General features: G+C 41.3%; 2 protein-coding genes across 2 annotated transcripts; one reads left to right on the top strand and one right to left on the bottom strand.

Moving 5' to 3' along the window:
- Positions 1–7,323: 7,323 nt before the first annotated feature.
- Positions 7,324–9,331, top strand: ttc36 (tetratricopeptide repeat domain 36). Its single transcript, XM_037479501.2, has 3 exons — positions 7,324–7,537; positions 7,765–7,953; positions 8,938–9,331. Exons 1-3 carry the CDS (start codon positions 7,432–7,434, stop codon positions 9,204–9,206), a joined length of 564 nt encoding a protein of 187 aa, XP_037335398.2. The 5' UTR covers positions 7,324–7,431; the 3' UTR covers positions 9,207–9,331.
- Positions 9,332–9,369: 38 nt separating this feature from the next.
- Positions 9,370–14,282, bottom strand: LOC119222676 (F-box only protein 40). Its single transcript, XM_037479489.2, has 3 exons — positions 14,268–14,282; positions 11,903–13,744; positions 9,370–10,176 (listed from the first exon to the last, which is right to left on the bottom strand). The coding sequence occupies exons 2-3, from the start codon at positions 13,730–13,732 to the stop codon at positions 9,994–9,996; spliced, it is 2,013 nt and encodes a 670-aa protein (XP_037335386.2). The 5' UTR covers positions 13,733–13,744; positions 14,268–14,282; the 3' UTR covers positions 9,370–9,993.
- Positions 14,283–16,499: the final 2,217 nt, after the last annotated feature.

Genomic DNA, 16,499 nt, shown 5'->3' with positions numbered 1-16,499 from the left:
TTGCACCTTTAACGTGGCAAGACCGTAACATCACAGCTGCAGGGTTACATGTCACCCCACCCATCCCCTGCACATACACACAAATACACACACACACACAGACATTATCCTTCTAAACCCACATTCACGTTTCACTCAGCATCTGCATAACATTCCCAGCAGGCCCACAATGTACATCGGCCTGGGGAAAAATATGGATTGGCACAGCTCACTAGTTCTAGTTTCGTTTTTATGTTGTTGTTTTTCTATCAGCATGTGAGAGGTGGCACAAACACCTCTGAGAGCAGCCCGTTCTACTTAAATCCTCCCGTTTCTACCCAAGTAAACTATAAATCACCCATGGCTCGTTATGGCAGTTCACACTTCAGCACATTACATTGGGAAACATTACAGTTACATGTCCATATACTGTATTCCAAATATTAAAAATTGCTATTTGTTTGGTTTGAGACATTTCTCCTGTGTGCCTTGGTTGAGACACACTTTTAATCATGTCTGGTTGGTGGGAAGGGAGAGTAAGCTACTCATTGCGTGTGTGTTCCTGCTGAGGCCAATTCAGTTTTATGTTGTTTCATGCAGGGGGGCAGAGCGGCTGTGGAGATACAAATTACTTAGGTTTGATTTTAGGTTCATGTTTTGTTTTACACATAGTAAATTTCAGTGTGTGAGATACTTTCTCCATTCTTTAGGCTTGTATGAATTGCTGTTGATTCCTTAATGTTTGCTGGTAATGACGGACAGGAACTCAAAAGCATGAAAATAATGCAGAACTGGAAGGTCGGAACTGGAAAGTCACTCACTACTGGACGCAAGCTGAAGTGAAACGTCAATAAATAAACTCCATAGCAATTTGAACATCATTTAATGTTGTATAAAACATAATATAATTTAATGCAAATCACCGACTCCCCAATGAACGACAAACAAACTCGACAGGAACAAATGTAAAATCTGTCCATTGTTCCAACAGCAATCACCTCTGTTTGGTAAATATGAACAAGTTCCATGTGAACAGGGTCAAACGAAACAGACGTCATATGTGCTCCTCAAAGCTACAAGACTCCATTGCAAGTTATTTTTCCTCACTGAAACCCACTTTAACTCGAAAGAAATCAAACCTACTTTCTTGGTCTTTCCACTGTCCTAAGAATCATCAACTGAGAGTTTGTAAGAGAAATTAAAGAGGCAGCTTTAAAATGTACCACTGTACATTTTTATTGTTTACCAACCATGATTTTCTGCATCTTAGTGATGTAGAACATGACAAAGAAAAAATAACAAAGACATTCTCCGCTCCTGGCAATGGAAAAGGAGTCGAATGACTATTTTTAGCTGGTTTTTGAGTGCTTTAAAAGAGTTCAGTAAAGACAGAATCGCTTGACAGGGGCACGTAAGAGCCAAAGGGGAATGGACTGGTATGAATTCCAAAGGAAAAATAAGCCGCAGGTGAGGAGATGGATGGGGAGGACCAGTTAATAGTCAGAAACAACATTTTAACTCACTATAAGAATAAATATTTCTTTCTTGACCTTTCTACTCATTGCACCTGATTATTTACAACAACATCCATATACAAGTCAAACAGTCAACCATGAATATGACACTGGCTGATTGAATATTATTACTATTAACATTTGGTATATAAATATATATTTGTAAAAACTCTAATGTCAGTGTCACACTGACTATAAAGCGGAATATTACATGGCATTCATCATCACTTTTTGGGCCAGCAACAAACTTTAGATTAAAGTTCCACTGGATATTAAATCAAATCTGGGATCTGTTATGGCACTGCAAAATACCATTGCATTATGTTACTTCTAAACTAACAACAGGACCCAACAAAATAAATTCACTGTAAACTGCACTTTATGATGTGATTTATGATGCACGCTCCAACCACATCTAACAGCGTGGCCCCCAATAGATAGTCAGCTGCAATCAGCCTGGCTGAACCATAAACCAAAAAATGCATTTCCAACCCCTTCACTTCCAACAACCATACAACTTTGTAAATTACAAATGTCTTAAAATGAAATAGTTTGGCATAGGTTTTAAGGCTAAAATTAAGAAAGTGGCCTGGTACAGCACAAAAGTTAAAACTTCAATTTTGTTAAAACTCAGTGATTTGTACTATCTGAATAAAAATGTTACAGCCTGCAACTGTATAAACCGTACATGAAGCCATCAGGGTAAACAGCTAACATTTTCCCCATAAATGTATACCTGTCAATACCTCTGACCCTCTGTGGTTATTCCCTGTATTTTGGCAGAGCGGATTACTTTGTTTTAATCCAGCTCAGAGGGCCCGCGCACAGCACGCGATAGTCCTTCTTCATCATAACAGGCCAGGTATTGACACACAGGGCCCCTGTTTACCTCAATAGGGCACAGGGATTAGAAGCACAAGCTTTGATGTCAGATTCACAGACAGAAGTGGAGCAAAGCTAAAGCCTCTGTGGGTTTTTATGATACCATTATGAAGTCCATTTCTTTAGCAGGAGTCATGAAGCGACGGGAGAAGAAAGGGAAGATAGGGAGCCGCAACTGCCGAAAACTTTCTTTTATCTTGTATAGAAATGTTACTTATTTATAGTTAGTTGCTCGTTTGTACTGTGGAGAGAATACATTCTCTTTGGTGAGTATTTAAAAGTCCATCAGGAGAACATTGCATCTCCTAAACAGCTAATGAGGGATAATGTTGTCTAATTCACTATTAGCACTTCAGAAAATGCTGTTTCCATCATTTATATTCTGCTGTTGCAGTCAGATTTGATCTTTCTATTGTCTTTGTAATTGCTCAGAGGAAATGCAAAAGATGTATCCATTACTACATTAGTATTACGTTTTACAGCAGTGCCCCTACTGAGGGTCAGTGTTTTTTGATTATCCTTTAATTTCCCTCTCGGCCCGCAACAAAAGCAACTGCGTTCTCCCTGCTGTTGGCTTTTCTCGGAGTCCGTAAACACCTCCAATGTGTTTCCCTGTTGAGATAATCATGTTGAGCGGTGCTGATGCAGTGACATTTGCAGTAATGGGAGACTGATAATCCTCACACAATTGCTTCTGCACCTTTGCACTATGGCCGAGGCCGCCGGGGGACGCACTGTGCTTCTCCAGAAAATCTGCTGCTTACGGAGTGACCGTGAACACGGCAGCCGAGCCCTCACTCTTTAACTCGTATTACCCTGTGGAAAATGGGAGTCCTGCAGGATCAAACTGTCTGTGCTGACTTAGTGCATCGGAACCCAGAGACCTAGCAGAAGCAAAGTCAGCGAGAGCTCCCTTGAGTTGTAAAAGGAGAACCTCTCTCTGCCCGCCAATCATGAAGCTCTTTTATAATCTTGTTGGATTTTTATCATCCAGGCAAATAACTATACCGTCCAGGGTTTTTAATTGCCTCCTTAAAACCTTGCGGTAATTTGTGCGGATCAGACTTTCTTCTGGCAGCTGAATTAAGTCCTGGTATTGCCGCAGAATGTAGAATTGCTGCAGCAAAAGTTCAATTTAGATCCCTGGAACCAGCAGCATTAGTTAAGCATGTGTCACTACAGCTTAGAACAGTGTTGCACAGATGAGTCTCCAAAGGGTCACATTGCCATTCCCTGCTGTACCTGCACCACCTACTAATACTGACGCTTGATCAGTGGGAGGTCTCTGTTTGTATGGGGGGGGGTGGACTCATTTGGGATTTTAAGGTGCTATAATGAATTACCCACTCGGGTAGACAATACTCTACATATATACAGGGGATAGTTTGAGCTATGTAATTATGTGAGTTAGGCAGCAAAGTTAAACTACACCTTTTTCCCCCCAAAGCGGGATCTTTTTCAACCCAACCAACCTAAAAGGCCAGTTATATATCCTTCAGAAGTTTATTTTTTAAAAGACACAATACAGTATATATAAGAAGACGTACAGGCTGTCCCTCATACAATCAGAGGGGAACCAAGAGCCTGCAGTGCAAGAGCCACTGAGCGAGCATCAGTATTTCAAGACTTGGAAGTGGCACTTTTTGGGACACACTATACCTAGTTTTATTCAGGAATATTTTCTAGTTTTAGAAGGTAAATTAATAATGTCACTTCAACTTTGGGCATTCATTTGTACTTTCACCTCTATTTTTTCTCTTATTTAGTAACTTATCAATCACAAAAATTGACTCATTAATTGATCAGGTGCAACAATAGAAAAAATGTTGCACCTGATTCTGTGGAGAACTTGGTCGATAAGCACACTGAATGGTAACTTCCTTACTCCTGGATTGGCTCTTATTCCCAACACAATAGCTGTCTCATGTTGGGGGGAGGATATGAATTCCCACATCAATGTCCTCTATCTGACACCAAAGCTGTATATTTTGCAATATAGATGAATAGAAAATGGCTGAATTATGTGTATGTATTATGATAATGTAATATAATTTATGCAATGGAAATTTGATGCATTGTGACACACCTAGACTCTGACAGCTTTTGTGAAGAAAATATCTGTTACTTCAGAAAGACTCCTGTCTTGCCTTGATTATAATTATAGAAGATGAACAATGCACTTCACATCAAAAGCATTTCCCTTAGACACAAGCATAATAAATGCTATTTACTGTCAGATTCTGCCCTTGCATCTGCCTATTACCTACTCCGTTACTTGGTAACGTTAGCTTTGGGCCCCAAGTGAGAGTATACGATTGATATTTTACCTCTAAAAAATACATCTTAGATACTCACAATGGTAGCTGGATTATTAAATTAAAAAACACAGCAGCCTACGCACATAAATAAGTCAAATCTCTATCTTAGATATTACAAAGAGTCCATGTATGTCTGTATGCACAATGAATAATGCACTTTAACTGTTACAGGCCTGTGCACATGCCTGAAACTATAAAAAGCAAACATGTTTTCCTGACTCCTGCTATTTTTTTGCAAAAACACAAAAATACTTTTTAATTGAGAGCAATCCAAAAACCCACACCTTTGGCTGTGGAGGACCGCCTCTAAAGAAACTTTATGTTCGCAGCAGCTACACTTCAACATTAGATCTGACTCATCCTTTAAAGGTCCCAAAAGCCCACACCTCCATGAGCTCCCTCTTGTTCCAGATCACTGCTGACGGTAATTGGAAACAACTGAAAAAAAGGCTTTGAGCATGAACCATTTCCATCTCTGCGACTAACCTACGTTTGCTGAGGATACTTGGAGTTACTTTCATCATTTGACTTACTTTGACTTCTGTTATCTGCCAATTGTTACTTGTAACATCACCTTTTAAAAACGGTTATTTTCTGCTTCCATACCTGTGTCTTTTGCTGTGGAAATCCCTAAAGAGCCAGTGTGTGACTTTACTTTTCTGCTCTACGGCCTGATTTTTTTTACTGATTTTCAAGCTTTTATTGTCATCTCACTTTTCTATAATTCAGAATATTAATTTATTTTGTAATGCCAGACTATGATTGCAAATCCTATGTGTGTCCCACGAAGACTGAAGAAAACAAGTACTACAGAAACACACTTTGTTTATTTCTGGGATTTCAGGTTTTGCCATTTTCCCAACTATGTAAGGAAAAGATTATCTCTGTGTACTATCGCAGAGTACTATCAAAATAATCCGGACAAAATAAGGAAGCACAGATGTGTTTTGTATTGCCGTTTTTTTTAGATTCCTCCTCACAGGGGTAGATGTGAGATGTTTTAACAACAGAGGGATTTTGAAAAATATATAGAGCGCCACCTAGTGTTTTACAGGGAGAACAAAGATGTGGAAAAATCTAATCTTGTCATATATTTGACATTTCCTTTTTCAAATGTTACCTTTGAAATGTAACTTTTTTACTTTAATTTACTGTATTTAAGAAAGAATACAATAATGTAGAAGATGCGCCGTTTTTAGTCATATAGTATATACTGCTTTGTTCTAATTCCACTGTTCATACGGACACAGTCACAAAGGCAAAATGGCTGCAGCTGAACCTGTAGCAACAATCTTATCTCGTGCAGAAGAAGATAAGCAGCCTACATCTACAAGTACACTTTCAAAACAAGAAAATCCAAGAATCCTTAACGTGAATCACACTACATGCATTTCCTGCAGGAATATAAGTATAAGGACTTGAGCCCTGATGTTTTGGTCTGGATGTCTCCTACAGCAGAATGCAGTCATGAGACTTGTATTCTGATGCCAGCAATGTATCAAACCTGCCGGATGTGAGTACATGAGCTATTCTCTTGGTACAGTTGGATTGTTCAGGAGGCGGGAAGCGCAGCAGCTCAGTAGTAACCAGTGTTTTCCTCACACACTGGTGTCCCACATATATGTCATCCCTACTCCGAAAGGCTGCACGGAATAGCTGCTTCCTGAACTTGCTTGGTAATGGTCCCACATTGTTCGGGATGTGAAACAATGTTGGAATCCTTCGGCTGATCATCAGGCCAAAATGTATGAATTTATTCTCCGTAATTCACCATAGAGTCCTTCCACACGTTCCGTATCTAACTGCTGCAGGCCTTGTTGCTGCAGGCTGCTTGTCACAGGCTGTTTTTTCTCATTTGTAATCTAAAAAACAGCGAAACCGCACTGTAATGTACCACAGAATTCCAAATGCTACTCAGGTGAGTTTGGAAGTGCACGAGCAAAGAAAATATAGTATTCAATGCAGAATAAAGGAGTTTAAGGGTGTTACAGTGTTAAATTATTCAGTATAAATACATATAGTTGGTTGACCCAGTCCCCCAAATAAAAAAGTAAACACAGGTCTGAGGGTTCTGGTTGAGGTGGGAACACACTTTAACATAAAACCGCTGTACACGAGCCACGCTACGCCTCAGAGTGCATTTGCACCCATTATCACACCCATTAGCATTACAGTGCTAGTGGATGCTAATGACTTGTTTACTGGACAAACATTTCTAAAACAGTAATAACATGTTTTTATTGTTATTGGTACTCAACTGGATGAAAACGCGTTTGCTTTGAACACTTGATCTCTTCTTTTACCTTCTGGCTATAGTTTCTGAAAACTACAACTTTCCACTCACAGTAAATGTTCCCTTCTGTCAGTGTATCTGGTAAGCAGAAACACATTCTTTAGGTTAACGCTTAATATTTGTTAACCACAAATCCAATGCTGTTTGGGCTGCATCGCTTTGCACCGAGCAGAAATCATTGGTTTTATCTGAATATAACTGAGAACATGTCCACTATTGTGTCGTAACAGCATTTTGGCAGGCCCTGGCCAAAAATGTGGCCTGGGCTGCATTTTTTTTACTTAAACAAGTACAGATGGCAAATCTCAAAGTCCACCTCTGCTTCCGCCCCCTTTTCCAATTGGCTGATGGCTGGTGCTGGAATTTTAAGAGGAATGATTTTCCGCCGCGTTGTAGTTTAGCTGTCACGGTTTGCTTCTTTGCTCTCTTTACAGATGCCAGAGAGATGGCCACGACACATGACAGAGCCGTACTCCAGGCTATATTCAACCCCACCACCCCCGTCGGAGACATCCCTGGCCTGAACCAAGAGGAGGAATTAATTGATGACGGTGAGCGTGAGCCTCTGACTTGACGTGTCCCCGCATATCATGTCACGGCCTTTTACGTTTATCATTTCATAGCATATTGAATTCATTTGAACGCATTCCATTCCTGGACTGGGAAAAAAAAAACGTCATTTTAATCCAAGTTGCGACATTTCTGTGTTTTCGTCGCCGCGGCACCTGTCATTTAAGTTTGAGGGCTTTTTTTCAACCTGTTTATCTTCCCCTACCAGACAGTGGCTTTGACACAGAGTTGCTGAGGCAAGTGAAAGAGTTGGAGATGCGGGGTGTCTCGGCAGCAGAGGCTGGGGATTTGCAAGCCGCACTTCAACTGTTCAGCCAGGCAATCCAGATCTTGCCTCTGCGAGCCTCAGCCTTTAACAACCGGGCACAGGCCCTGCGGCTGCAGGGGAACACAGCAGGTACACACCACAAGCCCAATAATTACCCTTTCCGAAGACACCGCTGTGGGCCGACATATCAGGTCCGAGACCAGTGTGACATTGGTTCATAGCTTTTTCTATTTGATGCCCTTTGTCAGCAGTGCTACTGTAGTGGCTGCAAGTTTTGCCCTTTAGTTAAGTTGTTTTTACGAGTTGTCAGTCATGGGTTGTCTATTTGCTGCTTGCACATAATCACAGGCTATTTCCTTTTAGTCATCGCTGGATCCTTTAAAGGTTGAAGAATCTCTTGTGCAACCTTTAGGATTTAGTCTTTAATTATATACATCATTGCCATTACACAATTGTCAAAGGATATGTGTTGTGTCAGCTTATGGTATCACCTTTGTCATTTCCATCTCTGCTTCACCCATGCACTCAATGTTGTTTTTTTCCCAATTGTACCGAGTGAGTTACAAACACAGATGCAGAACAACAGACAGCAGCAGCAGTTCCAGACAGAGTACTTTATTCTCCTCAATGCAGACAAACAGTTTAAGGAGACATTGGGAAAAGACGTGGTTGGGGACAGAAGACTGGGCGGTTAAGCGGGGGAGGGGCGAGACGTGTAACTAGCAGTGGTAAAGAATGAACTGATTAGGCGGAGTGAGGGGGAAATTACAGGCAATGACGGACAGCGCTGTCACGCTGTAACAAGGTGCCAGGTGTGGCTATTCCTCAAAAAACAGGGACATTTTGTCTCATCTATATTGGTGAGTATTTGAAATTAGCCAATGCATTTCAGGCAGCTACGTTTTCTGGGATTTGTCATCAGAATGTTGGGTCAAACAAATATAATATTAGAATTACTGTAACTTAACCACAGGGTATATAGTGCAGTGAAGTCATTTAAAGCAGATTCAGCTATCTCTCTATGTTCTGGCTTTGGCCATAGACTGAGTGGCCAGCAGGACGTTACTAGTTGAATATCGTCTTTAAGGACACAGTGTTGTTGTCTCCTATCAGAAGCCCTGGCGGACCTGGACCAGGCGGTCTTTCTGAGCGGTGGCGCCGGACAAACTGCATGCCTGGCGCTGGTGCAGAGGGGCCTTTTACGTAGGCTGGCAGACCAGAGCGATGAAGCCAGGGCGGATTTTGAGAAAGCAGCTGCACTCGGAAGTGAATTTGCTCGTCAGCAGGCCGTGGCTCTGAATCCGTACGCAGCCCTGTGCAACAAAATGCTGTCGGAGGTCATCAATAAACTACGAAACCCTGATGTGTCAAAGATACTGTAGTTGACGGTTTGTTGCTTTTACACCTTTGCTGTTTTGAGGTCTGTGGTGAATAAAAGATCATTTTCAAACTGTAATAATGTTCTTTTTTATTGTACTGACAATGCTACTGTGAAATAAATGTAAACCATTGCATGGCTGATTTTTTATTAGATACATGTCTTTCTACTATCTATTATTTCTCTCTTTCTCCTTAAGGATAGTCTTTGTTAAAACAAAGGGGTTGTGTCCTCGTGTGCTGCTGTACTTTATCAAATAAGGCATAATAGGACATATCCTGTTTCTGTGATGTTTCCACGCCACACCAATGATGTACTTCAGCTCCTCTCCAGTAGATGTCAGTCTCGTCATTCTAAAGAAAGCAATAACAGCAACATCTGCTGCCCTCATTCTTTGAAATGATGCTGCTCACCACAACAATGAAACAAGATGGATCAAACAACACTTGTAAGCAGGACACTTATGACTCAACTGAATATGAGGACCCGTCTCATAACACAATAACAATCTTTTTGCAATGTTATGTATTCACAGATGGATTTTCTTTAAGTTGCATTCTTAATAACACAGCATAAATAGAACCATCTTCAAGCATTTCTTACTAACAGACATTATTTGAGGAGCCATGACTCGATAATAGAGGTTAAATAAATCATTAAACTTGTCTTGCAGTTAATGCCAAAGAAAATCTTCCTATGTTCAGTGTATGTCAGCAGGGCTTCAGGTCCGAATCCAAAATGACTCTCATCACACTTTGCAGTCGGCCCAGCGAGCTCTGGGATCCTGAGCGTTATCTTTTGCACTTGATTCCTCCGCGTTTGTCTCTGACCTCTCCTAGGCAGGGTAAAGCCACCGGCTCAGTGTGCTTCTCTCTCTGGTAGAAGGAGCAGGTCTTCAGGTGATCTGACATGGGAGGACTGCAGCTGAGGTTCCATTTTTCCACAGAGGAAAACATAGAGCTGAACTCCCAAACCTGTAAAACAAAGCAAACAGAGCTGAAGTAGCACTGCAGCAGGGCCCACGCGAAGGCATTTATTAAAAAAATCCATGGAACCTGGATCTCAGAGTATTTTTATCTCATGACAGGGCATGGAGTTGATCTTTTATCCATCCATTGCAAATGTATTCAAATGATGCCCTTCACCAGGGGGCAAATACCCAGCTGTCTCCTACACAGTCTTGTCAACATCTCGTTTTTTCATGAATGAGAACCTCTGACTTGTCATGGTGGCACTGTGTTTACTGGCATCGAGGCCTCAGGCCATTCCACATGTCTGATATCATCGTACCACTCTTTGTCCCATGATCACTGAGAGAGTGGATGTAAAAATACACACGTAGGTATTTCTACTATATTTATCCTTTAATTCCTCCAGCAGAGAGGTAATGTTTGCAGCCATAGATCAAGGAGTTGCCTGTCAGAAGAATTTTTGAGAAAATGAAACAATACTTAATAAGATATGCCTCACCAATTGGTCTTTTAACTTAAGTAACCCTGTACATTGGATGGCTCTTCATTCAGGCAACTTTGCTACAGCCAAATGATGGATTTAGATGGCAATAGATCAGTGGTCATGGGTCTGAATTTCTTAAATGCCCATACTTACACAGTGCATGAAGCTCATAATTCCATACAGGATTTAGATCATCTTTAAAAGTCAAGGCAGCTGAGGGCTTCCTCAAGGCTCAGACGATTGGGCCACTAGGCGTCCCTGTGGACTAGCAGTCTAAGCCAGGGCGTCTCAGGTCTAGCTTAGAGGACTAATGCAAACAGAGCATCCCTGGGTTATAATCCTCCTCACTCCTGTTTTACCTTAATCTCTCTACTATCAACTCTCAATAAAAGGAAATAATCAATCATGGAAGCAACCATGCAGCCAGCATCGGTTTGTCTGTAACCATTTCCCACACAGCTGGTTTACATTCAGGACCATACATTATATACATTCTATGATAAGGACACAGAATAAAAGGCGGTGAACCTCCCGTTGCTGCTTCAGTTTGGAACTGTTGCCAACGCGGCTCTGATGCAGTTTATACCATTGTTAGAGAGGACTACGGGGAGTCTGGAGAGTGTTTACAACGAAGCAGCTGTCACGCTGCATGAATGACGGAAACTTTTCAGTGACAGTGAACAGAAGGATGCCAGATACTAACTGGGATCTGATATATATCTTTGGCCTTGTGTTTTAATTTCCATTCACTGTGCATAAGGTTGACATCAAAATAAAATCTGAAATAGAATGGTAGCATATAAAGTAGTTTAAAAAGTGATCATCGTAATCTTGCTGCACTTAGTTGGCTGGAAGATCAATTGAGGAATTGCAGAAATGAGTCAGTATTTATGCACTTCATGTTCCCTTGTCTCAGTGAGTGAATGTTTTAGTTTTTTTTAGGGTTTGCGTTGATATGATGAAGCTTTTAAGTATCCTAAATATGCAGTTGCAAACAAGCAGCTAAATGAGAATACAAAACACCATCAGGCAGGCTTGTCCACCTTAAAGCCTCTCTGGGTATATTGCACTCATGAGACCTGGCTCTTTCGTAGCTTTTTTACTAGTTTTTGCCAGTAATCAGATTTTTCTTTTTTGTCAAAGAGCACCAGTGCGATGGGTTGGCCTGCAGCAATTATGCCTGCAGTAGTCTATAGTACAAATAATTCTCTGAAAGAAAATAACTGTAATCTTAAAGATACTTGCTTTCTTTCGACATTTCCAGGAGCTTCCCCCATGGGAATATGTCTTTTTCTTCCACTTGAGAGAGACCATCCCTCTTTCCGGCAACAATGTGGCACACACTTCTCTCATGAGATGGGACACTTGGGACAGTTGAGATAATGTGAAACTGTCAAGGTAGGCAGCAAGGTGCTGAAGGATCTCCAGGGGCAATCCACTTAGGGCATCCAGATTATGTGCGCCACTTGTCTTCGGGCTGAAGGTTTCCCCGCCTTCACGCAGGAGTGAAGGGACTTCTGGCTCGAGGACAAAGGCGCTGACATTTTGGCAAAATTTGACGTTGGCTCGATGACCTGCCGGGTGAAGTCTTGTCTGGGCGAATGCGCAACCGAGGTACGCCAAAGGGCAGCGTTGTTGGAACCAGCCGCTCAGAGACGCCTGTATGTCACAGTGCACGTTCCTGAAATGAGAGCGGTATTCGTCTCGCCGAAAGAAGAGGCCACACATGTGGCTGAAGGCTGAACTCGATCTGTTGTGTCTTCTGGTGACAGACTCCGCTTCCACCTGCACGTGAAGGCCGCGGGGTTGGTTGGAGATGACATCCGCTAGCGTCGCTTCTGTCTGAAACGGCGCGCAGGCAAAGTTGTATGTTTGAGTCCCTATATCTACGTAAAGACCATCCCTCCCCGCACTCTCTGAGATTAAATGTCCTCTCAGTTCCCTTTCCAGGGAGAGCAGGAGTGTGGCGCTGACCTCGTCGCACTTTGGGAGATCCTCGACCAGTACACCCAAATCTGCCGTGTCAACGCTGACATTGGTCTTTACCTTCCGATCCTTCAGGTAATTGCGCTTTGCCCGATAGCTAGTCGGAGCAATAAATGAGCGGATGGTTTGAACCTCAATTGGCTCCAGACTCCCATAAACAAAATCCCTTTCTCTTGGGGTGCAAGCAGAAAGTTGGCCAAAGTTGATCAACATTGCCCCGTTGTGCGCCATGTACATGTTGTACTCAGCAATGTTGACTTCACTGCTCAACCTCTGGAGAACCCCGTCTTGCCACGGCGCAAGGTCAGTTGCGTACGTTCTTGTAGGGTCAGCAGTGTTCTCTCGGCTCTGGCGGGAGTCGCTTGTCTCCGCCGGGCGGTTTGATGATTCTTGCTCCTCTTTTGCCTTTTCCTCATTCTTGTTCAGATTTTTCACTGTTTGCTTACATCCCTCCATCTCTTTGTTGAATATTTTCTCCCAAGGGCTATAGTTCTGTATGTCATCCACATCCCTGCTCTTTGCCAAAGCCTCCCTCTCGTCTTGACTCGTTCTTCTTCCCTCGATCGTCTCGCAGTCATTTTCTAAAAATGCTACATACTCTAAAGACGAGGTTGGTTCATCTGCAGATCCATTCTGAGGGGCAGAATCCCCCACCATCAACTCAGGGAAGATGTTCTTCATTTTGATGGATCGAAACAGCAGCTCTTGGTCCCTCAGAGCCAGGGCAACATCCAGGTTGACCTCAGTTTGAGGGCTTTCCGAAAGACTTTTGTAGAAGGCCAAATCCGTTTCTGAAACAGGCCAGCGGTTCCACTCCTGAGAGCAGCAGACCACGCTGGCAGGACACACCTCCAGGTGTTTGGCCATCCTGTGGCGCACCAGGGTAAAAGGACACCCGAACTCGACATTGAGGCAGGGGACGGTCTCGTTGGGACAGAGAAGATGGTGCTCCTCTTGCTTGCACATATGGAAAGTGGCGCCACAGTTGTGACGACACTTGACGACTATGCATGAGACGGAGATCTGCACAGGGACTTGGCAGTGGACACTGTAACACGTGATGCAATGCTCATGATGGCCCACAGGCATCTTTTTTCTCACCTTAAAAGAGAAATGAAACAGTATTTGGACATTATGGACATATCCAGGGACATACTGAGGCTAATCAAGAGCTATGACCACATTTGATATCAAGACAGAATGTACAATTATTATAAATCTTAAATGCTGGTTACTGAATAAAAGCTCTCACAATTTTGGCTTATGAGCCAAAGTATTGTCGAGGGTTCCAAGCCATAAACACTGTTAGAGAACATGTAAAGTTTACCTTTTTTACTGCGCATGAAAGCTTCTTCCGAAAGATATTGTTGCTCTTAACAAGACCTGAATAATTTTAAATGGGCACTCATGGTAAGTTTATTCTGACATCCCATGAATAAAATTACATTTAATTTATAATTACATTTTTCTTACATGACTTTTTATACAGGTAACATGTTAACATACTATCATCAATAAATAAATAAAAAACTGCATGTTCAGCTCTGCAAAATATTTTGTAAAACCAAATAAATACAGTTGATACAAAGTGAACAACTCGAACAATAACAGTGAAATTTCTCACCCCTGTCTTCTCTCCGCCTGTCACCTTGTGTTTAGGAATAACCTCTGCACTGTGTCTGGACTTTATAAATAGACACAACGGAGGGGCAGACAGGCCAGTGGGACGGGGCACCATTGTCCCACAGCCATTAAGAGGCAAGGTCAAGTTACAGCCTCCACCCCTGCTTCACTGTGAGAGGGGAGATGATAATCCACATATTAAACCCTCCAACTACAGCCTTTAAAAAAAACAGGCAGGTTTCTCTGTTTACCATTCTTCCTAGGGATATTAAACATTGTAACATGGGGTGACTACTTCTTAAGTATATACATTTATATATGCCAATACAGTATCGGTTTAATTTTCCTTGTCCATATTCTCCACTAGATGTCAGTCACACACTTTAAAAAAACACAAGCAACATTTTTTGGTTTCAGCTGTAAAATGATAAAACTAATAATAAATGATAATAATAAAATAAAATTCATGACATGGATTTGTGAAATAATTTGGGCATACAACAAAAGATCTAATAAGGTTTTTTAACGATGTTGTGAAAATGTTTTTTATATAGCCCCATTTAGATTTTTTTATTTTTTGCTAGACAGAGGTCTCATCATCAAGTGATGTTTGGGTTTAATAACATAGTATGTATGCATTCGTAACAACTTGGATCCTTTACAGAATAGGAAAATTAGTTGTGCATCATTTCGGTGGAGTAAACATAAAGTGAACATAAACCCGTGGTGCTAATGATGCACACCTGTCATTCTGCTCTGCTTGTCATTCATGCCATCTTTTTCATCTACTGGCAGAATCAGTGTGCCGTGCAAAATAAAGTGGTGTCAATCCACCTTTTAACTAATTATACTAATTTACATTAAGGCTGGATAAATGTTGCGCCGTTGTCAACCCGACACATCAACCTGCAAACACATACTGATAACCATTTTGTCAAATTTGCCCGATCCAGAATCTGCATCTTGAAGACATTCATTATTATCATTTTTTTCTATTACGTGGCACAGATTACAAGAAATAGTTCCAGGTGGTTTGCTCTATATAGACTATGCAATCAACATATATTTCTTCAGGAAGGGGACAGCTATTTAATTGTATTGTTGCTGTACAACAGCTGAGACTGGAGTGGTCTATTGTTGAGGTTTGATCAACTAAATAAAAATGAAAAGGGATTCAGAGCAGGTTTGGGAAGAATGGATTAGTTGCTGCTAAATTCACTACTACCATTTTTGATCAACAAGTTACTGCAAAAGTACAATAACAAATCTCTAACAGTGCAATCTTGAGGCTGATGGGTGCATCAGTTACCTGGAAAAACAGGTGTTTCCACTCTTTACATCTATCTAAATGTATACTGAACGTTAGTCCTTTGCCTTTTTACAATTAATAATAATAATACTTTTGTTTTTTAGAGCGCTTTTCTGGGTTACTTAAGATTGCAAAGTAACAAAACAACTAACAGAACAAGGAAGTCTAATTTAATCAAATTCATCTGAACACTCTTGGATGACTCTTACATAACTTGGCAGTTCGAAAGGGTTTTAATCACACCTTGTCCATTTTCTGCATAACATGGATTTACGCAATCCTTAGTCCAGGGGTTAATGATTTATGCAAGCTTCATGTTATTGAACTCTACTTCAATGTTCTGAGATTTGACTGGACAGCTTCAGATGGCAGAGGAAAAAAAGTAACGAGTCCACTGTGATTAACATTTGAGGCATTCAAAATCTGTCAGCATCATGACTAATAAAAGCGTCTCTGGTTTTTAGGTTTTGCATTGAAGTTTCGCTTGCTTTTACCAACACACTAAACACCAACAGATTTCGCAATGGACCTTACCCAATTCAAAAGTTTTTTTACTTTCTCATTGCCATTCCTCTTAAAGATTGGCCCCATTCTGGTATTTCCAGCTTGTTTACTATACCTGGCCAAACATATTAATAGGGCCAAACCATTGGGACAACATAGAGAAATATGTTCTACTGCTGAATTTCCAAAGAACCAGAGAACTGTGTTGGTACTGTGAATAATGCACAGAGCTTGGCCCAGCAGACCCTTATAAATAAGCACCAGATTGCTATGGAAATGCAAAATAGAAATAAAATGTATCAACTTCAAGCCAAACTCAAATAATGTAGGAATTGGAACTATAAGGCTGAGAAACCGAAGATTGTAGTGTAACTGATTGCATGTGTCAGCTCAAATTAATTCAGTTAAAAAAGATAATGC

Source organism: Pungitius pungitius, chromosome 3, assembly GCF_949316345.1.
Source record: "Pungitius pungitius chromosome 3, fPunPun2.1, whole genome shotgun sequence".
Lineage (NCBI taxonomy): Eukaryota > Metazoa > Chordata > Actinopteri > Perciformes > Gasterosteidae > Pungitius > Pungitius pungitius.
This window is presented reverse-complemented; position numbering and strand designations above follow the sequence as displayed.

Excerpts from the sequence above, each read along its gene's own strand:
- ttc36 (XM_037479501.2), top strand. The coding sequence starts at position 7,432 with ATGGCCACGACACATGACAGAGCCGTACTCCAGGCTATATTCAACCCC. Across the intron at positions 7,538-7,764 it reads GGAGGAATTAATTGATGACG|ACAGTGGCTTTGACACAGAG; the intron begins GTGAGCGTGAGC and ends TTCCCCTACCAG. Across the intron at positions 7,954-8,937 it reads GCTGCAGGGGAACACAGCAG|AAGCCCTGGCGGACCTGGAC; the intron begins GTACACACCACA and ends GTCTCCTATCAG.
- LOC119222676 (XM_037479489.2), bottom strand. The coding sequence starts at position 13,732 with ATGCCTGTGGGCCATCATGAGCATTGCATCACGTGTTACAGTGTCCAC. Across the intron at positions 10,177-11,902 it reads CCTGGAAATGTCGAAAGAAA|GTTTGGGAGTTCAGCTCTAT; the intron begins GCAAGTATCTTT and ends TTTGTTTTACAG.